At 42.9% G+C, this 26,276-nt stretch overlaps 1 protein-coding gene across 3 annotated transcripts in view; it reads right to left on the bottom strand.

Annotated features, from left to right (window-relative positions):
• Positions 1 to 1,073: 1,073 nt before the first annotated feature.
• The window catches only part of LOC100618313 (zinc finger protein 420-like), a 53,020-nt gene continuing 27,817 nt past the window's right edge, over positions 1,074 to 26,276 (bottom strand). Inside the window, exons 3-6 of one of the 3 annotated variants that reach the window (XM_007490200.3) lie at positions 12,477 to 12,603; positions 10,982 to 11,077; positions 5,901 to 6,043; positions 3,808 to 3,936 (exon numbers count right to left, since the gene is read on the bottom strand). In XM_007490200.3, the coding sequence (XP_007490262.2) occupies positions 6,033 to 6,043; positions 10,982 to 11,077; positions 12,477 to 12,603 (234 nt within the window). In that variant the 3' untranslated portion in view covers positions 3,808 to 3,936; positions 5,901 to 6,032. Of the gene's footprint in view, positions 3,937 to 5,900; positions 6,044 to 10,981; positions 11,078 to 12,476; positions 12,604 to 26,276 lie in introns of all 3 variants that reach the window. The other 2 variants (XM_056820291.1, XM_056820293.1) reach the window with 2 other exon arrangements.

Below are 26,276 nucleotides of genomic sequence, written 5' to 3'. Positions count from 1 at the left end.
CTGGCCCTAATAAATATGCTAACCCTAATCCAGAGTTGGGAAGCTGCTATTCTATAGTTGTGGCTGCTATGCTATACATGAAGCTACCACTATACAAGAGCTGCTACTCTATACAACCAGCTGCAAAGAGGCTACTCTACTAGCCCCTGGACTTGTCCATCAGCTTTGAAGCTACCTGATTAGCTTCCAGATTATTCTATCAGTTATTATTCAATCATAACTACTTCAAATAAAATTATTTTACTATAAATTTAGCAGAATTTAAGTCTTCCATTCTTGGAATGAGATTATTCTACAAACTTGGGTATGTTTGTCCCATCAGAACTCTTTTCTACTCTTGACTGACCCAGTGATACTGGTCTCCTGGATACGAAGCTCCACCTTGTAACAGCTGTTCCTTTAGTTGTTCCCACTCTTTGGAATGTCCTAGATGCTCACCTCAACCTACTGGATTCAGTCTTCTCAGCCTCTCACTTTCTGAAAAGTTTCTCTTGGTCCCTTTTAGCTTTCCTTCTGAGTATTTGAGATCCCATTCTTCCTCAGGTCTTCAATTTTTCCCCATGGCTTGAATTCTACCTGGGCTACTATCATCCTCATCTGTGGGGTTCCACTTCCCCCATCTCTTCAACACTTGCCTCTTTCCCTTCTTCATGTCCAGAAATCAGATCCTCCTACTGAGAAGGTAGATATCCATAAACCCGGGACAGCAGACTAATCTGAGGTGCTGACAGCAAATGTCTACTGAGAAAAGATTACTTAAGGTACCATTTACAAGGACCAATTTAGATTTCATAGAACTATCTTAAAGTAAATTATAATGTGAGCACTTCATTCACATCTGTTTTCCTATTAGGGTAATTACATTTGATTTTGTATGTGTGAGGTTGAAGCTCACTATTACCTTTCATGATTGTAGTAGTATTAGCTCCAAGTCAAACTACTCAATGCTCCCTTATGAGGTCACAATTTACATCTTAGGCGAGCTTATGAAATATTGGAATAAACTGTGATTTTCAGCAACGCAAGAGCTATGGTTTCTGTGATATATAGTATTACAGGAAAAAAGTATCAGACAGGTTTTGAATGTAATTTAATTTGAAGCATTAGGATAAAAATACAAACAAATAAGAGATACTTTCCTTTTATCTTGCTATTCTGTGGCCATTATTGGGGTGCCCTAACCACGCTCAAAGGGAAGGTCAGCTATTAACAAATCTGGAAAAGCCTGGAAATCTGATCTTGCCCCAGTTTATCAAACCTTTCCTCTGCCCACTAAACCTCACAAATATCATCTCAGAAGTCAACTGTGGCTTTATATTTTGCCTGATCAGCCCAGGGGGTGCAGTACAGTAGACATCACTCTTCTCCCATCTAATGCTGTCTTTAATATATTTCTGCCTTTTCCCTGTAGCCATTCCTCATTCAGTGGTTTCAATCATGCAATCCTCATCTCTGTGTAAAGGTCAGGTTCATGCTAGATATACTGCCCTAGAAAGAGTAGAGTAAGCTTCTTTCACAAAACAGCAAGATTGGAACTGCACGCAAATACCTCTCCACATAACTTGTATTCTTAAGGCTCCCCCCCAGTGTGGATTTCCTGATGGACAGCAAAACAATAGTTCTTTGTGAGTGCCTTCCTACATTGTTTGTATTCATAATGTTTCTCCCCAACGTGGATTCTCTGATGTACAGCAAGCTGGGAGCTCAGTCTGAAAGTCTTTCCACACTGCTGGCATTCATAAGGTTTCTCCCCAGTGTGGATTCTCTTATGTTCAGCAAGACTGGAGCTCCGACTGAATGTCTTTCTACACTGCTGGCATTCATAAGGTTTCTCCCCAGTGTGGGTTCTCTGATGTACAGCAAGATGGGAGCTCCGACTGAATGTCTTCTTGCATTGCTTGCATTCATAAGGTTTCTCCCCAGTGTGGATTCTCTCATGTACAGCAAGATGGGAACTCAGTCTGAAAGTCTTTCTACACTGCTCACATTCATAAGGTTTCTCCCCAGTGTGGATTCTCTCATGCACAGCAAGATGGGAGCTCCAATTGAATGTCTTTCCACAATGCTTGCATTCATAAGGTTTCACCCCAGTGTGGATTCTCTGGTGTTCAGCAAGACTGGAGCTCCGACTGAATGTCTTTCCACACTGTTTGCATTTATAAGGTTTCTCCCCAGTGTGGATTCTCTCATGTACAGCAAGCTGGGAGCTCAGTCTAAAAGTCTTTCCACACCATTTACATTCATAAGGTTTCTCCCCAGTGTGGATTCTCTGGTGTACAGCAAGATGGGAACTATAATTGAATGCCTTTCCACACTGTTTGCATTCATAGGGTTTCTCCCCAGTGTGAGTTCTCTGATGTTCAGCAAGAGCAGAACTACAAATGAATGCCTTTCTACACTGTGGGCATTCATAAGGTTTCTCCCCAGTGTGGATTCTCTGATGTACAGCCAGATGGGAGCTCCGACTAAATGCCTTTCCACACTGCTGGCATTCATAAGGTTTCTCCCCAGTGTGGACTCTCTGATGTACAGCAAGAGTAGAGCTGCAAATGAATGCCTTTCCACACTGCTTGCATTCATAAGGGTTCTCTCCAGTGTGGATTCTCCGATGTACAGCAAGAGCGGAGCTGCAAATGAATCCCTTTCCACATTGCTTGCATTCATAAGGTTTCTCCCCAGTGTGGATTCTCCGATGTACAGCAAGAGCAGAGTTGCAACTAAATGCCTTTCCACACTGCTGGCATTCATAAGGTTTCTCCCCAGTGTGGATTCTCTGATGTGCAGCAAGAGCAGAGCTGCAACTGAATGCCTTTCCACACTGCTTGCATTCATAAGGTTTCTCCCCAGTGTGTATTCTCTGATGTAGAGCAAGGTGGGAGCTCCGACTGAATGCCTTTCCACATTGCTGGCATTCATAAGGTTTCTCCCCAGTGTGGATTCTCTTGTGTACAGCAAGAGTTGAGCTAAACCTAAATGTTTTTTCACAGTGTTTGCATTCGTAAGGTTTTTCTCCAGTGTGGATTCTCTGATGTACAGCGAGAGAGGAGCTGCAAGTGAATGCCTTTCCACACTGCTGGCATTCATAAGGTTTCTCCCCAGTATGGACTCTCTGATGTACAGCAAGAGTAGAGCTGCAAATGAATGCCTTCCCACACTGCTGGCATTCATAAGGGTTCTCTCCAGTGTGGATTCTCCGATGTACAGCAAGAGCGGAGCTGCAAATGAATGCCTTCCCACACTGCTGGCATTCATAAGGTTTCTCCCCAGTGTGGATTCTCAGATGTACAGCAAGAGCAGAGTTACAACTGAATGTCTTTCCACACTGTTTGCATTCATAAGGTTTCTCCCCAGTGTGGATTCTTTGATGTACAGTTAGAGCAGAGCTGCAAGTGAATGCCTTTCCACACTGCTGGCATTCATAAGGTTTCTCCCCAGTGTGGATTCTCTGATGTTCAGCAAGACTAGAGCTCCGACTGAATGTCTTTCCACACTGCTGGCATTCATAAGGTTTCTCCCCAGTGTGGATTCTCTCATGAGTAGCAAGAGTTGAGCTCAGTCTGAAAGTCTTTCCACACTGTTTGCATTCATAAGGTTTCTCCCCAGTGTGGATTCTCTGATGTACAGCTAGAGTGGAGCTGCAACTGAATGCCTTTCCACACTGCTTGCAATCATAAGGACTCTCTTTAGTATGGATTCTCTGATGTCTAGCAAGAATGTCCCTGTGCATAAAAGTCTTTTCACACTCGTTATTTCCAATAGATGCTTCCTTGATGTGCATTCTTTGATGTTCAATATGAGATGAATGTTGAGATGCAACACAGAATTCTCTGAAAGCAAAGTTATCAGGACCATCCCTCATGAATCTTTGTACGTCCAATTCTTCCAAAGGAAGGCTCATATCTGTTGGATTAGCCTTAATTTCAGGTATGATCTCTCCTTTAAAAAAAAAACAACAGTAAAACATACATACAGAGTGACATATATATATATATGATAGTTGACAAAAGGAGAGTTATAAAGCTCTATCTCCTTTCCTCAACTATCAGAACATAAACCCTTTTATATTCTATTTCCTCTGGTAAGAAGTCTTCCAACCTAGAGGCATAATCCATCCTTTGATAATGCCATCATGTCAAAGCTAAAGAACAATTTATGTAACAAAGAGGCTCTCATTGGCTCTTCATAAGAAATTTGGGATTTTGGCAAGGCTATTTTATTACATTCCTGACTCAAACCATGATCTCAAAAAGGCTGGATGAGTTATATGACACAAAATCCTGGTAGCTGAGATGAAATCTTGTGACTGGGCATGCTCTGTCCACAGTACTGGACTGTTCACTTTCAATCATTTTGCTTTTATTTTCATTGTCTATACAATTAATCCTTTCTTCATAGGTATGACGCCACTGGGTGTATGTAGACTAAATATATCTATAATTTCATCATCTAGCTTCTCTGCAAGCATTATGCAATTCCTGCTGTGATTGCCCTCGATCTTAATTCTTGTTCCAGTATCTTGTATCCAGTATCCATATGAGATGAGATGAAAAAATTCAGCACTTTTTTACATTTATACAAGGCATAAAAGATTTTGTTCTATTCCCTACTCCTTAAGAGTAGCCATTACTTTTCTTTAAACGTCTCTTTTCACTAAAATAAAATCATTCTGCTAAATATGATTTAAACAAAAATATGGCATTTCCTATGTTTAAAAATGTCTAATACACTCATTTGAGCCCATGATCCTTTTATAAGGAAATGGGCAAGAAATCTCATACAACATTCTTCCTATTACACCCCCCCCCATATAAATACTGGTGTTATAATGATATTCTACTTAAAAATCCTAATACAGGTGGTGGTGTATTCTCATTGTACCTCAGAAACTTCCTAAGACTTTTAAGGCTGGGCAAGTCACAGGAGCTATATTGATCTCAGGCTCCTCAACTATAACATGGGCATAATAACATCAAGTGACTCCTAGGTTTCCTATGAGGAACTAATAAGATAATATTTATAAAGTGTATGATACAAACTATGGGCCATATGCAAATGGTCATGTTTATTTTTATCATTAGAATTTGGATTATTTCCTCCTTGGATAGCTTTTCTCCATCAATTGTCATTCACTTCTCAAGTTCCCGATTTCCCTTTTCAATTAAATGCATTTCCATTCCCCAAAACTCCTTTCTCCTAGGATAATATCAGAGTGAGATTCAGGATCTGTTGCTTTTTCTAAACCACCTCCATGACTGGGTTCTAGATTGTGAGATCCAGGACAGCTCAGACTGCTGTTTCCGTTGCTATATATGCTCAGGGTTTAGCATGGTTCCTAGAATATAACTATTTAATACACGTTTACTGACTGGGCTCAGGGCTTTTGTGAAGCTCAACTTCTACCAGGATCCTTGTACTCTCGTCTCTTTCCTGGAAGGCAAATTCATGCTCTAGTCTCAGCCATGTTTCTGTCACACTCTTGCCCTTATTTCTCAGCTGTCAACAACTACATTGAAACTAGAGCAGCCCCAATGTTGAAGGATCCAGTGGCTTCTCTCTAGGATCTCATCTCCCTAAAGTGAGGTGCTGTAGTCACCTTATTGTCCTATAACAGGACATAGCCTGAGCCCCAGGAACCAGGAAAGGGCCCGGGATAATGATGTAGGGAAAGCTTAGCCCTGGATTGCTTCCAGTAAGGCAGAAGTCTTCACTCCTGCTCATGGATGAGAAGGTGGTGAGAAGGAAAATCAGGAAACCAGCTGCCTGTTCCACTTTACATTGAGGTTCCCTGACCTTGTGATATCTCCCTCATGGATTCCCTTTGTCACCCACCACAACAGCCTTCTAAAAATTTCCCTCATCTCCAGCTCTGCCTTATGGCTTCCTCCTACACCATGCCTCACCTCCTGAGTGGAGAACTTTGTCTCATATTTCACTGAACAAAAGCTGGATCTCCTTGCAGAGCTCTCTTCTCCTCATCTCATCCAACTCAGCTGCCTCCTTTTCCATTCTGGCCTCAGGATCAGAAGAAAAGGTCATTCTTTTCCTAGCAAAGGAAAATCCCCTTCCATGGCAAAGAAGCCCATCACATCCCTTATTTAAGCCTGTCTATTCCTGCCTGCAGAGTCCCTGTTATTCTTTCATCTTCAGCCTTTCCCACAGTAATGAGCTAATGACTCTTCCTCTGGGAACCAATAAAACATTTCTCCCCATTGCTCCAATCACTCTCACTTGATCTCTTCCTCCCTGAGATACTGTCCAACATCTGTCCTCACGTTCAGGGCTAAAGTACTAGAAATGGCCACTTTCTGTGAGTTGTGCCACTGACTTTCCTTTGTTTTCTCTGCTATACTTTTTCCCAGAATCCTGAGTCTGGCTATCCTAAAGCTGCAGGTTACCTCCCCCCATTAGACCACTCTAGTGTTCCTTCCCTTTAGAGGCTTTCCTCTTGAGATTAGCTGCCCTGGACCTGGGATCTGGAAGGTTTCTTGAGAATTGTAGGCATGCTGCTATCTGCCTCAATAGAGGGTGAGCTCCATGAGGGCAGGGTATGTCCACCGCAGGCATTTATTTCCCCTTTAACTTATTCCAGGATCTGGCGCAGAGCAAGCCCTCATACATATTTCTGGATACTAACGAGCTCAGAGGGGATAAGCTCAGCCTTTCTGGCCTATGCAGGAAACTTTTAAGCCCTCAACACCAAAACAATGATTTCTTAGAGGGTCACAGACTGATCCCATGAAGGAAGCTGATAAGAAATGGAATCCAACAGCCTTATCTTACAGATAGGGAAACTGAAGCTCAGGTGTTCATGGACTTTCCCAGGGAGTCCCTGCTAAAACCTCTGAAAAAGTGAAGAGCATCTCGATTAACTGGGGTATCTAATTCTGTCTTATCCAAAAGGAAGTTGAGAGGGAAAAACCAAGGGGGAGCCAGTGGGTAGGGGAGTGTGAAATTTAACAGACCCTCAAAAAAATAAAAGGGGAATAAAAAGGGAAGTGGTGGAAAGGGAAGTAAAATAAGGGTGGGGATAAGGGGTACTGATTAAAAAGCAAACCAGTGTTGTAAAAGGAAACATTGAAAGAAGAAAGGGCAGGACTAGGAGAGGAAATCAAAATGTTTGGGAATACACAAGTGGTAATCATAACTAAATGTGAATGGAATGAACTCACAAATAAAATGGAAGCAAAATAGCAGAGTGCATTAGGAATCAAAAACCTATCATATGTTGTCTACAAGAAACACGTATGACTAAAATCAGAAGGGAAACAACAAATTGGGAAAAAATCTTCATAGAAACCTCTGACAAAGGTTTAATTACTCATATTTATAATGAGCTAAATCAATTGTACAAAAAATCAAGCCATTCTCCAATTGATAAATGGGCAAGGGAAATGGATAGGCAGTTCTCAGATAAAGAAATCAAAACTATTAACAAGCACATGAAGAAGTGTTCTACATCTCTTATAATCAGAGAGATGCAAATCAAAACAACTCTGAGGTATCACCTCACACCTAGCAGATTGGCTAACATAACAGCAAAGGAAAGTAATGAATGCTGGAGGGGATGTGGCAAAGTTGGACATTAATGCATTGCTGGTGGAGTTGTGAACTGATCCAACCATTCTGGAGGGCAATTTGGAACTATGCCCAAAGGGCGACAAAAGAATATCTACCCTTTGACCCAGCCATAGCACTGCTGGGTCTTTACCCCAAAGAGATAATGGACACAAAGACTCGTACAAAAATATTCATAGCTGCGCTCTTTGTGGTGGCCCAAAACTGGAAAACGAGGGGATGCCCATCAATTGGGGAATGGCTGAACAAACTGTGGTATATGTTGGTGATGGAATACTATTGTGCTAAAAGGAATAATAAAGTGGAGAAGTTCCATGGAGACTGGAACAACCTCCAGGAAGTGATGCAGAGCGAGAGGAGCAGAACCAGGAGAACATTGTATACAGAGACTAATACACTGTGGTATAATCGAACGTAATGGACTTCTCCATTAGTGGCGGTGTAATGTCCCTGAACAACTTGCAGGGATCCAGGAGAAAAAAACACCATTCATAAGCAAAGGATAAACTATGGGAGTGGAAACACCGAGAAAAAGCAACTGCCTGAATACAGAGGTTGAGGGGACATGACAGAGGATAGACTCTAAATGAACACTCTAATGCAAATACTATCAACAAAGCAATGGGTTCAAATCAAGAAAACATCTAATGCCCAGTGGACTTACATGTCGGCTATGGGGGGTGGGGGGGAGGAAAAGAAAATGATCTATGTCTTTAACGAATAATGCTTGGAAATGATCAAATAAAATATATTTAAAAAAAAAAGAAACACATATGAGGCAGGTAGGCATGAACAGGGGAAGCTAAAAGGCTGGATCAAAATCTATAGGGCATCAACTGAGAAAAAGAAAGCATGAGTTGCAATCATGATTTCCGGCAAAGCAAAAGGAAAAGACCTGGATTAAAAGAGATAGGGAAGGGGGCAGTGGGTAGCTCAGTGGATTGAGAGTCAGGCCTAGAGATGGGAAGTCCTAGGTTCAAATCTGGCCTCAGACACTTCCCAGCTCTGGGCAAGACCCTGGGCAAGTCACTTGACCCCCATTGCCTAGCCCTTACCACTCTTCTGCCTTGGAGCTAATATACAGTATTGACTCCAAGATGGAAGGTAAGGGTTTTAAAAAAAAAGAGATTGGAAAGGTAATTAATCTGGATGGAAGAAAGTATAGACAATGAGTAAATATCAGTACTCAACATGTATCCATCAAATGGTATAGCATCCTAATTTCTATAGGTAAAGAAGGAAATAGTAAAACTATACTAGTGGGAGACCTGAACCTTCCTCTATCAGATCTAGATAAATTATATCATTGGAAAAATTAGAGTTAATAGATATGTGCAGAAAAATAAATAGGGACAAAAAGTAATACACCTTCTTTTCAGTAGCTCATAGTACATACACAAAGATTGACCATATACTAGGGCATGAAAACATGGCAAAAGAGCAGAAATAAAAAAATAATTAAATCTTTTCAGATCATAATGCAGTAAAAATAATAATTAGTAAGGATACTGGGAGAAGCAAGTCAAAAATTAGATGAAAATTAATGATTCTCTGAAATTAAAGAACAAGTCATAGAAACAATTAATAATTTCATTGAAGAAAATGACAATGATGAGAAATTGTTTCAAAATCTATGGGATGCAGCCAAAGCAGTACTCAGGGGGAAATTTATATCCTTGAGTTCATATATTAACAAATTAAGAAGGGCAGAGGTCAATGAATTGAGCATGCAAATTAAAAAATTAGGATGACCTAGGAGTACCAGATCTTAAACTGTAGTATAAAGCAGTGGTCATCGAAAGAATATGGTACTGGAGAAGATACAGAAGGAAAGATCAGTGGAATAGTCTTGGGGTAAACTACCTCTTGGGGACAAAAATCCACTATTTGACAAAATTGCTGGAAAAGCTGGAAAACAGTATGGGAGAGATTAGGTTTAGATCAACATCTCACACCCTACGCCAAGATAAACTCAGAAATAGTGAATGACTTGAATATGAAGAAGGGATGTATGAGTAAATTAGGTCAACACAGAATAGTACACCTGTCAGATCTTTGGGAAAGGAAAGAACAAGCAAGAGTTAGAAAAAAATTACAAAACAAAATTAATAATTTTGATTACATTAAATTAAAAAGGGTTTGTGCAAACAAAACCAATGCAACCATAATTAGAAGAGACGCAACAAATTGGTAAAAAAATCTTTATAACAAAAACCTCTGAAAAGGTCTAATTACTCAAATATATAAAAAGCTAAATCAGTTGTACAAAAAACAAAGCCAGTGCCCAAATGAAAAATGGGCAAGGGGCATGAATAGGCAATTTTCAGGTAAAGAAATCAAAACTATCAATAAGCACATGAAAAAGTGTTCTAAATCTCTTATAATCAGAGAGATGCAAATCAAAGCAATTCTGAGGTACCACCACACACCTAGCAGATTGGCTAACATGACAGCAAAGGAAAGTAATTAATGTTGGAGGGGATGTGGCAAAACTAGTTCATTAATGAATTGCTGATGGAATTGGGAATTAATCCAACCATTCTGGATGGCAATTTGGAACGATGCTCAAAGAGCTTAAAAGACTGTCTCCCCTTTGATCCAGCCATACCATTGCTGGGTTTGTACACCAAAGAGATAATAAGGAAAGAGACTTGTACAAAAACATTCATAGCTGCGCTCTTTGTGGTAGCAAAAAATTGAAAAATGAGGGGATACCCTTCGATTGGGGAATGGCTGAACAAATTGTGGTATCTGTTGGTGATGGAATACTATTGCGCTCAAGGAATGATGAACTTGAAAAATTCCATGTGAACTGGAACAACCTCCAGGAATGGATGCAGAGTGAAAGGAGTAGAACCAAGAGAACCTCATATACAGAGACTGATACACTGTGGCACAATTGAATGTAATGGACTTCTCAACTAGCAGCAATGCAAAGATCCAAGACATTTCTGAGCGACTTAGGAGAAAAAACATTATCCACATTCAGAGGAAGAACTGTGGGAGCAGAAATATAGAAGAAAAACAACTGCTGGATCACATGGGTTGATAGGGATATGATGGGGACGTAGACTAAACGATTACTCTAATGCAAAGAGCAATAAAATGGAAATAGGTCTTGATCCATGACACATGTAAAACCTAGTAGAATTGCAGGTTGGCTACAGGAGATGTTTGGGAGGAGGGGAGCGAAAGAACATGAATCATGTAACCATGGAAAATTTTTCTTAATGAATAAATTAAATAATTTTTAAAAAATTACAGTAAAAACATAAAAAATAAAAATAAAACCAATGACAAAGAATTCCAAATCAGGTCTTCTGCCCCCAAATATAGCTCTGGCGTCAGCAGAGCACACAGAAGCCTCTGGTCACTCTGACTCTCTCACATTTTTCCCCTCCCTCACCTGGGCAGCAGCTCCTCAGGTCTTCTTCCTCTAGCATCCACAGGGCTTCCCTCTGCTCCAAGGCAGAGATCACATTTTCTGGGGGAGCTGGCAGCCCTAGGCATGGGGAGTCAGTCAGGGACAAGGATGGAGAGAAGTTCATCATTGAGTTATCTTTAGGGAAAGGTTGGGGAGTTCAGTGACTCCACTCAAAAGACTCTATCCATGGGGTTCCCAAGGAGTTTTTCCTTACCCCTCATTGTAATGTAGAAGCCCAGGGTAGAATGGGCCTGTTACCCTGCTGGGAGACCTCGAATGAACACTAGCCCCACTCCCATATCCTGTGCTGGTCCATTCTGGCAGAAACTCAAAACTCACACTGGGTCTGAGGATCACAGTTCTGGGTCAGTATGAAGGCCCAAACACAGGGACCTTAAAGGACTGGATTTTGTCTCATCACCCTGAATGTTCCTCCCTTGCTGACACCTCTCTAAGACCAGGGACTCCTCTCTGAAGAAATCTCTTCCTCCTCTCCTATGGAACTAAACAATCCTTATTGGGTCCAATGCTGTCTCTCAGCCAGTCCATTCATCTTGACAATCACAGAGGAAGGTGAACAGGGCCGGCTGGAGGCTTACCAGGTCTCCCCAACATATCGGATAGGGGGAGGAGGGGGAACGAATCTGGAACCAGATCATTAGGTTATAAGGCATTTTCTTCAGAGAAGGATGGACTTGATCCATAGTTTTCCATTATTTGGAAATGAGAGGCAGCTACAAGGGGAGTGGGCAGGGGCCTGGGATTAGAGGCAGGAACCCTTCAGTTTACATTTCGCCACAAACACCTACTATATGGGTGCCTCAAAATAAGCCACTTAATCAAATCTATTTCCACATCTGTAAAATGGGGATAATTGTGTCACTGAATTAGGAATATGAAGGTGAGGAAGAAGTGCAAGAATATTACAGAGAAAACCTTTGGCAGGTCCCTGAGCCAAAAGCAGGTCGTTATAAATGCTTCATCCCTTCCCTCCCTTCCTCACTGGCTCTGCTGGAGGCTTAGGGCAATAGGAAGGAAAACTAAAGACAAACCATCTCTCCTGGGGACACCAAGGAGCTGTGAGCTCTTAGTTTAAGCTGGTTAAAAAGAAAAAGATCCCAAATAGAGGGGAAGAAGGTAGGAGGAAAACCCTCCTGAACAGTTTTCCCAGAAGGGTTTGGGAGACCCAATTCCGGGCCAGAGAGAGTCGAGACAAGATCAGCTCTGAGATTACTTCCACATCTGAGATTCTTCAAAACGAATTGAATCTCAGACTTCAGAAGCACCAAAGGAAGCCCCCAAAGTCCTATTACAGAATGCAAAAGTTCTTTATAGGAGAATGAGAGAGCAGGAGGGCCCTGGGTCTGGGACTCAAGATACCAGCCCTCATCCCTGAAAACTCCTCCCAGCCCTGCTTGCTGCTGATGGTGATTTTCCCTTGGATGTTTGACTCAGGCATCAGGGAGAGGCTCCTTACCCACAGTTAGCAGGTTCTGGGCATTCTCCAGCATCACCTCCTTGTACAGCTCCTTCTGGGGAGGGGACAAGAGGCGCCACTCCTCCCGAGTGAAGTCCACAGCCACATCCTTAAATGTCACAGCCTCCTAGAGCAGAACAAGTCAGAGCACAGAGGGCAGAAAGTCACATCTCAATAAAGAGCCCACCTCTGGTCAGTTACAGGAGAAAAGTGACCCACAGAGAATGGAGGGGCCCAAAGGTCCCACCCTTTATCAGTGTCAGAGCCAGCACTAGAAGCAGAGTCTGTAAGACCCCAATGAAAGTGTATGGGGAGAAATGTAAGGAGTTGGACTAGAGTGAGAGAAAATCAGAGAGAGGTTAGGGTAAGATATTTAACGTAACACATTAAGTATTTTGCTTCAGATCCAGCTCAACCCCAGCAGGGCTAATTAGTCCTCAACTGGAAGGGCCTCAGCCTTAAACTGAGGGTCCAGGGATGAATAAAGTAAGAGCTTCAGCTTAAGAGGGGAGGCCACTCCTGAGGCTAGTCCCTTCAGAAAATTCAGGAGAGGAGTCAGCCTTTTTCACTCAAACACATGCTAGTTCAAAGGGAGAGATATAACAACAGTCTCGCCAAGTCCAAAGTCTCAGGTCCAGTGAGCAGATTCTTCAACAGCCTCCAACGGAACTCAGAACTTCAAAGAACAAAGCTCTCTCACAGGAATTTGTAACTCCTTTTAAAGACGCTTCCTTGCATCACTTCCTGTGCCTTCCTCTACTTTTTATGTGGACAAATTACAGTCTATAGTTTTCCTTAGGACTGCCCAGGGGGCAGTCAGTGGTTTCTGATTCATCACCCACTTCTGCACATGTGGGTCAAAGAACTCCCCTACTCAAGTGTAAGTGGGGTGTATATGCTTCTGGTGATTAAATCTAAAAATGGGCAGGGGGCAATTAATCCAAAATTCACAGAAAATTGAGAATATCGTGAGGGGAAATCTCTAGGGGATCTACAGTGCAGCTTGGATCTCAAGGGCCTCAGAGCTGGGATGTAAGTGTCATTCATGGGTCTGTTGCCCTGTAGCTATGTCCCAGGGCAGCCAGTGTCAGTGAGTCACCAACTTGCCAGAGCCTAAGCCACAGAGGGGCAGCTGGGGAAAATGTAAAAGGCAGGCCCAAAAAGGAAAGGGGGCTTTTGTACTTCCTGCCTAGAACTAACTGGCCTTCTAGGCTGTGGGTTTCTCTTGGAGCTTTGCTGATCTCTCTTTTTTTTTTTTTAATTTTATTAATTTCTCCTTTAATTTTTTGGATCTCTAATTTAATTGACCTCTGCCTTCCCTAATTTGTTAATATATGAACTCAAGGATATAAATTTCCCCGAGTATTGTGAAACTGAGATTAACTACACCCTACTTATTCTTTAGAAATTTAGCTACCAGGAATGTATACAACCCCACTTAAGGATTAAGTGTGAGGGAGAAATGTCTATGACCAACATGTGCTAGCAAGTGACAATCAGAAAACACTGACTGCCTCCTGGGCAGGCAAAAGCCAAGTTTAAGCCACCATTGGTACACATAAGGGACAGTAAGTAAGGCAAAGAACTGACTTTAAATTTCATGGTCACTTCCTGTGAGGGAGTCTTCGCCTTTGAACTTGACCAAACTTTCATTAATTTCTCTTCTCTATTTGTAAATAAACTACCATAAAAGCCATTCTGACTTGAGTAATTCATTGGGATTAATAATTAAATCTCTGGCGACCAACTCTCAAAAATTCAGTCCAACCATAATTTTTATTCCTTATAGTCCTGCTTTGGCTCCATCCTGTAGAGAATCCCATCACTGTCATTTTCTTCAATGAAATTATTGTTTCTATGATTTGTTCTTTAACTAACTGATTTTGGAGAATCATATTATTTAATTTCAAATTAATTTTTTATTTGCCTCTGTAAACCTTAAAATTTCTTAGACTTATGAATGTTGGAAATTTCCCCATTTCCAACATTAGGTAGGGAGGGTCCTTCTCCTCCCTACTGTTACAAGGGAATCACTTTAAAAGACTGATATATATTAATTTAAGGTCGCCAAGGAATCAGCTATGTAATTCCTAAATGAAAAACTCAAGTCAGCCGTCAGCCTTTTTTGGAGTTTAATTACAATAGGAGTAAGAAAGGAATTAGAGATAGAGAGAGAGAAAAAGGGAGAGAAGGGAATAGGGCTTAAATACCCCTTCTGTTTAGGCTGGGCCAAAAGGCCCAAGTCCTTAGATAGCTGGGGCAAAGAAAAAAGACCAGTCCCTATTACTCACGTGTCCAAAATGGAGAAACAGTCTCAGAGGCCCCCACCTTCAGCTTCCTTCAGAGCAAGCCTTCTCAGAGTCCCTCGAAATCACCCCGACCAAAACTCCTCCACCTCCCTCGAGTCTTCAGACCCCCTATCTTTAAGGAAACCATCCAAGTTCCTCCCCTCCTTTCTCCCATCTACCAATCACTCTTCATCAATTTCCCTCTGCCAATGGAGGCTCTAGCTTAACCCAGGACCGCCCAGAGGTTTCTGGCTTTTGCACATGTCTGTTGAAGGTCATATTTTCAGATGATTAAATCTTTACTCCTTTGCTACAGCCCTTTCTAAATCCTGTTAACTTGAGTAGGGTAGAGATTGGAATAATTAAATTTTGATCTAGGCTGCAGCCCTTACTCAATCCTATTAGGACTGAATAGGGTGGAGATTGATTCCAAGTATCTCCATTGTATCAATTCTAAAATCAATCAAGACTCAAAAAAATTCCTGTTCTATGCTTAAGCATAGGTCAAAGTCCTTTCCATTGTTCAGCAAAGGGTTTCTGTCCTAAAGTAATCTTAAGAAGGGAAGAGAAGGAACCTCCCATGCCAATGGGGTTCCCATTCCAATAGACTATCAGTAAGAAATTTTCCAAGTATGAAATATCCCAATGGTGAAATTTCCAACATTTATAAGTCTAAGGAAATTTGAGGTTTACACTACCTAAGATTACTTTAGGACAGAAACCTTTTGCTGAACAATGGAAAGGGCTTTGACCTATGCTTAAGCATAGAACAGGAAGTTTGTCATGATTGATTTTAGAATTGATACAATCTCCACCCTACTCAGTCCTAACAGGATTTAGGAAGGGCTGCAGCATAGATCAAAATTTAATTATTTGAGAATATGACCTTCAACAGACATGTGCAAAGCCACAGACCTCTGGGCGGTCCTGGATTAAGCTAGAGCCACCATTGGCACAGAGAAGACATGGACAGTGATTGGTAGATGTGAGAACTGAGGGGAAGGAACTTGGATGGTTTCCTTAAAGATAGAGGGGTCTGAGGACTGGGGGTTGTTGGTTGGAGAGTTTTGGCTCTGAGTGGTTGGAGAGGTGCTCTGAGAAGCTTGCTCTGAAGGAAGCTGGAGGTGGAGGCCCCTGAGACTGTTTCTCCATTTTGGTCACGTGAGTGATAGGAACTGAGCTCTTTTCTTTGCCTCAGCTATCTAAGGGCTTGGGCCTTTTGGCCCAGCCTAAACAGAGGGGGTATTTAAGCCCTATTCCCTTCTCTCCCCTTTCTTTCTCTCTCTCTCTCTCCCTCTCTCTCTATCTCTAATACCTTTCTTCCTCCTGTTTGTAATTAAACTCCATAAAAGGTTAACTACTGACTTGAGTTTTCATTAAGGAATTACATAGCTGAATTCCTTGGCGACCTTAAATTAATATATATCAGTCTTTTAAAGTAATTTCCTTGTCACACCTCTCCATGTACCCTTACTAATTATTTTTATTTTTGATCTAATTATCTGAAAAGGTTGCATTTGTTATTTCTGCTCTTTTGCACTTGTTTGCCATGTTTTTAAGCCCTAGTATATATGGTCAATCTTTGTGAATGTATGATGTGTTACTGAAAAGAAGGTATATTCCTTTTTCTCCCTATTTATTTTTCTCCACATATCTATTAACTCTAATTTTTGTAAGATTTCATTCACATCTCTTACCCCTTTCTTAGTTAATTTTTGGTTTGGTTTATCTAGATCTGATAGAGGAAGGTTCAGGTCTCCCACTAGTATAGTTTTACTATCTATTCCCTCCTTCACCTCCACTAGTTTCTACTTTATACATGTTGAGTATTGATATTTTCTCATTATCTATACTGCCTTTTATCAGGATGTAATTACCTTCCCTATCTCTTTTAATCAGATATAGTTTGACTTTGACTTTGTCAGATATCATGACTGCAACTACTGCCTTCTTTGCCTCATTTGAAGCCCAACAGATTTTGCGACAGCCTTTTACCCTACCTTCTGTGTGTCTATCTGCCTCATGTGTGTTTTAGACAACTATGGTAGGTTTTTGGTTTCTAATGCACTCTATTTGCTTCCATTTTATGGATTTGTTCATCCCATTCACATTCAGTTATGATTGCCACCTCTGTATTCTCCAATATTTGATATCCTCTCCTAGTTATGCTCTTTCTTCTTTCATTATTTCCTTTTAAACCAGTGGTTCGCTTTTAATCACTCTGCCTAATCCCCACCCTTATTTTATTTCCCTTTTTTCCCCGTCCCTTTTTGTTCCCTTATTATTTTCTTAGGATCTACTAAATATCCTCTCTTTCCCTAACTTTTTGTGCTTCCTGCCCCACCCCACCCCCCTTAGTTTTTCCCTTCTCACTTTCCCTGTAGGGTAAGATAGAGTTTGACACCCGGAGGGATCTAGATGTTCTTCCCTCGCAGAATTGATTCCACTGAGAGTAAGGTTTAAGTATTACCTATTATCATTCTCTTCCTCTCCTTCTTATAATGGTAATCTTCCCCTCCCATTCCTATATGCCTTTTTGTGTGATATAGATTATCCTATTTATTTTATTCCTTCAAGTTTCTCTTGGTACCATCTTCTACTCCCCCCCCCCTTTCATCTTAGAACGTTTATTACCTCTACCTATGAGTAATTCTTCTAATTACTATAATAGTGAATATAAATTTTAAGTTACAAATAACATATTTCCATATATTAATGTGAACAATTTGATCTTATTGAAGCCCTTAAAGAAAATTTAAAAAGAAAAAAAATTTTCTTTCTCCTCTCTTTCTTATTTACCTTTTCCTGTTTCTTGATTTTTTCTGTTTGAATATCAAGCTTTACACTTAGTTTTGGTCTTTTCTATACAAGTACTTGGAAATCTTCTATTTTATTGAATGCCCATACTTTCCCCTGGAAGTATATAGTCAATTTTGATGGGTAGGTGATCCTTGTTTGTAGACCCAATTCTCTTGCCTTTCTGAATATAGTCCAAGCCTTGCAGTCTTTTAGTGTGGAGGCTGCCAGATCTTGTGTAATCCTAATTTGTGCTCCTTAATATCTGGATTGTCTCTCTGACTTCTTGTAAAACTTTCTCCTTAGCTTGGAAGCTCTTGAATTTGGAAATTAAATTCCTGAGGGTTGGATTTTCAGGATTTAGTGTAGTGGGTGTTCTGTGAACTCTTTCAATGTCTATTTTGCCCTCTTGTTAAGAATATCAGGGCAGTTTTCTTGGATAATTTCTTGTTGTATGTCAAGATTTCTATTTATTTCTGGGTTTTCAGGTAGACTAATGATTTTCAAATTTCCTCTTCTCAATCTGTTTTCCAAATCATTAATTTTCTCAATGAGATATTTCATATTTCTTCTATTTTGTCAATCCTTTCAGTTTGCTTCATTAATTCTTGCTGTTTTGAGAGATCAATGGCTTCCAACTGCCCAATTCTGGTCTTTAAAGACTGGTTTTCTGCCATAATCTTTTGGTTTTCTGCCATAATCTTTTGATTTCCCTTTTCAATTTGGTCTATCCTGCTTTTCACAGCTTCCAGCTGTTTAATTATGTTCTCCAATTTATTTATCATTCCATTTAATTTCTGGGCTTCTTTCTCCAATTGGGAGGTCCTGTCTTTAAGGCTGTTTCCCCCCCCCAACTTTTCTCGCCAAAATTCCTCCATTTTTCTCAAAATCTGAGATTTAAATTCTTAAACAGTTTGTGGTCAATTTCTGGTTTTGTGGAAGGTTTGGATGCATTTATTTGTTGTCCTCTGCTATTTCCTCTGCAGTCTGGATTTTTTCTCCTTAAAAATGATTCAGGGTGAAAGCATTCTTCCTGATCTTCTTGTTGGTTGGAAGTTGTTTTTTTCTGGGCATCATTTGACATCACAATGCTGGTTTTTCCTTCCTGTTCTACTCAGAAGTATGAGTGAGGAGGTCAGGCTTCCTGTCTATGGAGCTAAGTAGTATCTTCATTGTTACAATCAGGAGATAGCTAAATCCAATCTTCACACTACCTATGTAACCCTGGGTAAGCCACTTACCTTCAATTGCCTACTGCTTAGCCATCCTCTGCTTGATAACAAATGCTTATTATCAATTCTAAGATAGAAAGTAAAGGATATTTTTAAAGTCTGCAGCTGAAGGAATCCAGGGGGCCAGATTCCCTAGATCCAAGAATACAGACTGGGGAGTTATGAATAAGAAAATGAGAAAGAGGGCTGTGAACACCAAACAATGTTTTATATTTGATTCTGGAGAGAGGAGGGAGCCAGTGGGGTTTAAGGAGTAGGGGAGTGACACGATTAGAATAGAGCTGTAAGAAAATCACAAGAGAATGGAGGAAGAGAGTAGGTCAAAGCATAGTCCAGGACGGTGGTGATGTGGGTCTCCACCAGCATGATGGCAGTGACACAGGACAAAAAGGGGCATATTGGAGAGATGCTGTAAAGGTGAAACTGACTGACTGAGTCTGGTACCATATTAGACACCTGGGTAAGGAACAGTGTCAAAGGGACTCCTTGGTTTTGAGGCTGAGGGACGAGGAGGATACAGCTATCGAGAAGGTGGGGGCTCTGTCTACATGAGAGAGAACAATGTATTTGGAAAACACTGAGCTCAAGATGACTATTGGTAACGTAGTGTGAAATCCCTGTAAGGAAATTTGAGAAGAAAGACTACAAATCAGCACAGAAATTGGGGCAGAAAATGCAGATCTGAGACTCATCAGCAACGAGATGGTGCTTGCATCTCTGGTAGCTGAGAACATCAAGTAAAAAAAGTCCAGAGTGCCAAAGACAGCATGGAGGAACTCCCTCACCCTAACACTACCACTGCAAGATCTAGAGGAGAAGCAAGCAGAAAAGACAAGAGAATCAAAGGTCAGAGAGGTAGGAGCTAAACCAAGAGAGAGAGAACTGTGTCCTAAAACTAGAGAGAAGAGTATATGGAGGAGAGAGTTGGCCAAAGGCATCAAAGGCTGCAGAAAGGCCTGAGAGGAGGACTGAGGTGGCAGTCTCTATCATCTCAGAAAGAAAAGAGAATGCAGGGGAGGAGGTATGGAGAAGGCAAAGCCTCAGAAGAAAAATAAAGGATGGATGTTGAGTAGAAGGGGGTTCCACTGATGAATGTTCTCATGGGTAAAGGGAGATGAGCACTCACACTGAGTCCATAGAGACTTGGTCTTGCAGTCTACTTGTCGGGGGGCGCAGGCTGCAACTTGTAGTCAGGGTCAAATGTAGAAGAAAATAAAGAGGATGACTTCACAAAGGAAAGATGAAATGCCTGAGGAATCAAAGCTCTGTTCTTCTGAGAATATCAACTTATTAAAGCAATGTATGCCAGCTGCCTAACCAATGAGGACCAGGACCTTTCCTGGACTTAGAGCTGGACCTCAAAATCGGGGGTTAAAGAGACTTATATACCTTAAAAGAGATAAATAAAATAAAACCAAAGAATGCAAAGGAAACAATGCAATGTTGGGTCATCTGTTTTCTAACAGGAGGAAAGATTAGGGACTTGCCAAGTCGGCATGGGGAAGAGGGACAGAGGAAGCTCCCTGAAAAGGGGTCCTTCTCCTTCCCAATGTCTGTAAGCAATCAAAAGAACAAAGAAGCAATAACTGATTGATCAACATGGACCCACTTTGCTAGATAAGACCCACTGAATGCCTGAGATGTACAATGAGAAAACTCCTCCCATCAGTCTCAAAATCTGACTGTGTTTCTGGTCAGCTGAAGCTCGGCCATAGCTGAGGGTCTCTAAACAGCAGGTACAGGCAGTCCAGTTTCCAGCCAGGCAGGAAGAGGTTCAAATAGTGTAATGTGGCTTACTCTGAATTCTCCCGATTGAATAATTTTCTTCATCAGAGAGAATTTGGACGAGGCACACAAGTGAAGAGAAGGGACACGAGCCAGCTCCAGCTGTGAATCACAAGATGTAGAATGTTTCCACAATCCACCCCTCTCTGCCCCAAAGCCCTCCCTTCCTTCTCAACAGGGCGTCAGCTCAGTAGATGGCATGAGGTTTGCTTGTCCCAGCTTCTTCATACACCCAAAGGAAATGCTGACACCATGCCTTATGGGAATACTGAGAACAGAGATTTTTTTGGAAATAGCAGCCATGTCAGCCTCAGCATCTCTCCTGAGAGGGGAAGCTCCACACTTTAGTCCACATAAATTTCTGTAATGAAATCTCACAGAAGCTGCTTCAGATTGAACAGAATCCTTAGAGTATCAAATCCAGAAATATAATCCAGGAAAAAAAAATGTAATTTCACCCCTTATACCATAAGAAAGAGGCTATCTGACAGGGCTGGATAAAATCAAAATTCATTTGGGAAAAACAAAAGATCAACCATATAAAGCAAATGATGACAAGAAGCCAGGATAACTGGGGAGCAGCACTGCCAGAGCTCAGACCAGATCACAAGTCAGCAGTCATCCTAAAGCTGGGGGACTGGTAAGATAAGGAGATAAAGCAATGGGACAGGCTAAAGAAAATACCTCCTGTCAAGTGGAGAAGAAGCAATTTGGGAGAAATTTCCTTATTTGGTAAAAACTGCTAAGAAAACGTGAAAGCAGCCTGGAAGGAAATGAGGCTCAGAGCATAAGCCGACACCACACTCTACTAGACACGGTTTAAGGAAATGTGAGCTAAATATTGAAGATCACACTATAAGAAGGTAGGAGAGAAACATCTCATACATATCTCAGCCACAGGGAGACGTATGTAGAATAATTATTTACTGTCTCCTCAATTACAGGGAAAAACAATTTCTAACATTTATTTTTTAAATTGAGTTCCAGGTAGTCTCCCTCCCTCCATTCTCCCTCCCTGAGAGAGCGAGCAATCTGATCCAGACTTTACCTGAGCAATCACATAAAATATTTTTCCTTATTAGTCATTTTGTGGAAGAAATCTCAAACCAAAGACAATAAAAGGTAGGGAAAAAAGGGAAACAAGTTTTGGTCTGAATTCAGAGTCCATCAGTTCTCTCTGGAAGCAGATAGTTTTTCTCATCACGAGTCCTTTGGGATCGTCTTACAACACTGAATTGCTGCAAAGAGCTGAGGCGTTCACAGCTTCTGACTGCACAATGTTGCTGTTTTCCTGTAAAATGTTCTCCTGCTTCTGCTCATACTTTGCATCAGTTTGTGGAAGGTTTCCCAGGTTTCTCTGAAATGTTTCTGCCTGTTATTTCTCATAGCCCAACAAGGTCACACTACAATCCCAAACCACAACTTGTTCAGCCATTCCTCAATTAATGAATGTCCCTCCATTTCCAGTTCTCTACCACAAAAAGTCTGTCCTGCTATGTAAATACCTTTGTATATATAGGTTCTTTCCGCCTGTTGGGGATCTCTAGGATACGTGTCTAGATCAAAGGGTATGTACAGTTTGAAAGCCTTTTTGGGCAAAGTTCCAAATGGTCCCCCAAATAGTCAATCAATGGACGACAACTCCACCAACAATGCATGAATGTCCCAGCTTTCACACATCTCTGAAGTGATCATTTTCTTTTTTGGCAGAATGAGCAAATTGACAGGGGTGAGAGGGTGCCTCAGAGGTGTTTTACACTTAGTTGATCTGAAGATGGAGGTAATTACCAAAAAACAACAACAAAAAAACTAGAGGAAGTTTAATTCCTTAAAACAGAAAAACTTCTGCACAGAACCTTAACCTGTTTGCCTCAGTCTCAACTGTGAAATGAGGAGAATAAGAACATTTACCCCAGAGGGTTATTACAGATTGCTGAAAGCCGATTTTTTAGGAGAACACAAAGCACTCCAGTCTGTCTGTAATTCATTCTTTGTCACTGAGCAGGATGCCTTTGTGACAAGCGCAGGACTTCTCCCTCAGGACCTCCCTAAGCCTATTTGCACAGAAAACTTCCAGGCCTTCCAGCTACTCGCCCTTTTCCCTTCAGTCTGTCCAAAAAGGGAAGGACTGGACCAGTGAGGAATTCTACTGTCCAGAGGAGGAATGTCCCCAGCTGCTGGCTCTGGTACAAACAGCTCTGCTCAAGAACACTCGAAGCTCCTCTTCTGAGAAAAAGGCCCCATTTCTGTGTGAGGGTCCTTCCTGGGCTCCCCACAAACTCCTCAGATTCTTTCTGAGTCAGGGAGCTCAGCAGCAGCAGGAGGACAGTGGGGGCGGGGGTTCACGCCTTGGAGTGCATACAAAAGGCACAGGGGAGCTCTCTGGGGCCTCCCCAACTGTCTGATTCTGACCGTCCCTGGCAAGGACCCTGATCATTCCTACAACAGGCTTCACTGGCATATACTGACCTTCCAGCCCCTTCCTCTCCCCTCACAACTCCCTCCTCCTCCTCTGACCCAGGGTCACTGGCCTCCTGGCTGATGCTTGGCCAAGACCTTCCTGGTCTGATTCTGGACCTTTCCAGGGCTGTCTGTGTCCCCGCAGGGAAGGTTCTCCCTCCTGTCTCTGGTTTTGGAGCTTCCTTTGAGTCCCAGCTGAATCCTCCCCTCAGGAACCAATGATCTCCCCTTAGAGCCTTCCCTCCCACAATGCCCACTCAAGGCTTGTTTGGACACAGTTGCTGAGGGGTCTCCTTGATGAGACTGGGGGTGCCTGGATGGCAGCCGATGGCTTCTTCCTTCCTTTGTGCTGAGCAGTACCTGGCACACACCAGGATGTTCCTCCACACTGGCTGACTTGGGCTAAGAAGAGGGAAAGAGGAAGGAGCTGGAGAGACCCGGGAAGACTCAAGGACTTGAGGCAGAAGCCAGTGAGCAGCACCAGAGGACAATGACTTCCCTGAGGATGGCACAGACCAGGGGATACCCTCAGGCTCTGCTCAAGGCCAGACTCAGAAGGGAACAGGAGAAAAGCAGCAGAGGAAGAAGGTGTGAGTGTCACCAGGCAAGCAGAGAGAGCAAAGACAGGATGCCTAGACAGGGAAGAAGGAGTCAGTGATTGTCCTCAGCACTTACTTTTGCCCAAGGAGAAATCTGATATAGGAGTCAGAGCCTGGGGCCTGAGCTGCCCAAGAGCCAAGGAATCATTTCCAAAGCCGAGAAGAGAATGGAGAAGAGCTGTTCCTCCTGCCTGGATTGTGGGGACAGAAATGGTCCAGCAGGAAGGAGGGAACAGCTTCCCAGTCCATCTTGTGTCAGAGCCAGGGAAGGGCCTCCCTGGCTGAGGGGGCTCCCACCTGGCACTGGAATGCACTGACCTGGGCTGGGAGTCTGTCTCTCTCCAAGGCCATCCCTGGAACACCAGGCTCCCTGTAGAGGCAGCAAAGTAGCCCCAGTGAGTCCCCCCTGAAGCTCCTCCAGCTTTTCCTGGCCTTGTCTCTGTATGGGTTAAATTAGAAGTTTTGACAAAATAAGAGAGCAGCTTGTAATCATTTAAGTTTTGATGAGAATATAGTAGAGTTGTAAATTAATACTATTCCTTAAAGCCAGAGGAAAGAAAACTTCTAGAAGCTTTTAACAATTAACAATTTAGTTAAATTAAAAGAGAGATAGTAAAAGAATAGACCAAAATGAATACAGTAAAGGAGAGAAAGAACAAAGAATAATTCCTAATGTCTATACTAGTTATCCGATAACTACCTCTAGTAATAACCACTACACAACCTTCCAATCAAAACCAACTCAATCAGTGTTTAATACCACCCCAATTAGGTTTGTCAACAAAGACCAGCTAGCTTCCAAAAAAGTTCAAGAAAGAATAAAACCAAACAGCCCAAACCAAAACCTGAAAACCCAAGAGCCCTCTTAAGGCTAAAGCTAAAAAAAGCCCTCTCAGTAAGCTGAGGCCCATCTTTATATTCCGCCAACTAACCCCTAACCACCATGCCAACACACAGCAACCAATTTCACCCCCCAACTGCCAGCAACTGACAGATGGACCAACTGAAGCTGGCCCCCTTTTCTACCCTATTTCTATCTTGCTTCCTGTCTCTATGGTTTCTACTTCCTGTCACTGTGAGCAGCTTAATCCGTACACATTTATATGGTATAAGGACCTCCAGGTCCCCTGTTAAATTAAAAAAGGAAATTCCTTCTTACAACTCCTAACTCAGGGTCCTGCCCCTACCCACCTTCACCCAACTTTATGGTCCCCTGAATGGAGCTCCAGCCAAAGCTCTTTCCAACAGCCCTCCCTTGGCCCACAGAATGTCCCACTTCTCTGCCCTTCTGAGCAGCAGGAACTGGTCTGGAGACCTCTTCCCAGGGCACTCCCTCCCCTCTTTCTCCCAGTGTAGGCAAGCCCATCCATCTTCTTCACTGCCTTTGGCCTCACTCTCTGGGCCAATTGGTCTTGGCTGGACCTGAGAAGAAACCTGCCCTGATCTCCCTCCCAGTTTGGGTTCTGGCTCAACCCCATCTCTTCTGGGGCCAAGCCCTGGGACTCTGCATCCTGAGCTGGGGAGGGAGACTGAGGCTAACCACAGAGATCTACATAGGGTGAGGGGCCAGAAGAGTCACCAAGGGCCAGACCTGCCCTCAGGGGAGAGACTGCTACCAGTAGAAGTGGGGGCAGCTTGGGAAGAGAAGAGGGTCTGAAAGGGCAAATAAGCCCCCTCCCTCTGTTCCTCCTCTTCTGGCTCTTCCCAGACCCCCAAGAGTCAGAAGGGTATTGGGATCCCACATAAGAGGGGCTGAGGCAGAACACAAACCTCCCTGTCAGGAAAGGGGCCTGAAGTCTCTGCCAGAAGGGGGGGGCAGGGAAGAATAGGGAAGATTAGGGGTCCAACAGAGCTCCTGGCAAGGTGGGCAGGAACCCTGGAAAGGCTCAAGTGTCCCCAGGAGTGGCTGAGCCTGTGGAAACAGGGTGAAGGGATGCTGGGGTCTCCCTAGGAACTGTGAGGGCACGTGGTACCTTCTGAGGGCTCCTGGGGGGCCTAGGGGCAGGAAGGATCAGGGATTCTCCCAGAAGACCAGCTCTGAGGACAGCACAGAGGAATCTCTAAGAAGGAGCTGCAGGTCAAGAAACTTGGGTCAGGAATTCCTGGACCCCTGGAATGGCCCCCCTCTCTCCCTAGATTCTACCCCAAGGTTGGGATTCCCCCTGGGTGATCCCCACCAGACTGGGCAGGAGAGAACTCCCCTCCCCTTGCATCCAGACCTTCCTTCCCTCCCCCAACATCCTAGGGAACCTCCCCTTCCCTCCCCCCACACTACCTAGTTAGAGCCTGAGGGAGATGAGGGCAGCAGAGCCCCTGGGGGACAGCAGGGCCCCATGGGGGGCACAGGGAGGGTTGAACCATCTCAGTAGAATCAGGTAGGTGAAGGGGGGCGGGGTCAGTGCAGGTGTGGGAAGAGGAAAAAAGGGATGGGGAAGGGGAGATGGGAGAGAACCAGGAACAGGGCCTGGATATGGCCAAGAGGCCAAGGTGGGTGGAATCTGACAAGAAACTGGACCAAAGCCAAAGTCCTCCTCTCAGGGGGACGGGCAGGGGCTGCAGGAGGCACTTGCTAGGGGTCCCTCCCAGTGCTCCAAGGGGGTGGGGGGAGACCAACCAGTCTCCAGGAGGAGATCCTCAAGC

Source organism: Monodelphis domestica, chromosome 3 (genome assembly GCF_027887165.1).
Source record: "Monodelphis domestica isolate mMonDom1 chromosome 3, mMonDom1.pri, whole genome shotgun sequence".
In the NCBI taxonomy this organism is placed as follows: Eukaryota; Metazoa; Chordata; class Mammalia; order Didelphimorphia; family Didelphidae; genus Monodelphis; species Monodelphis domestica.
This window is presented reverse-complemented; position numbering and strand designations above follow the sequence as displayed.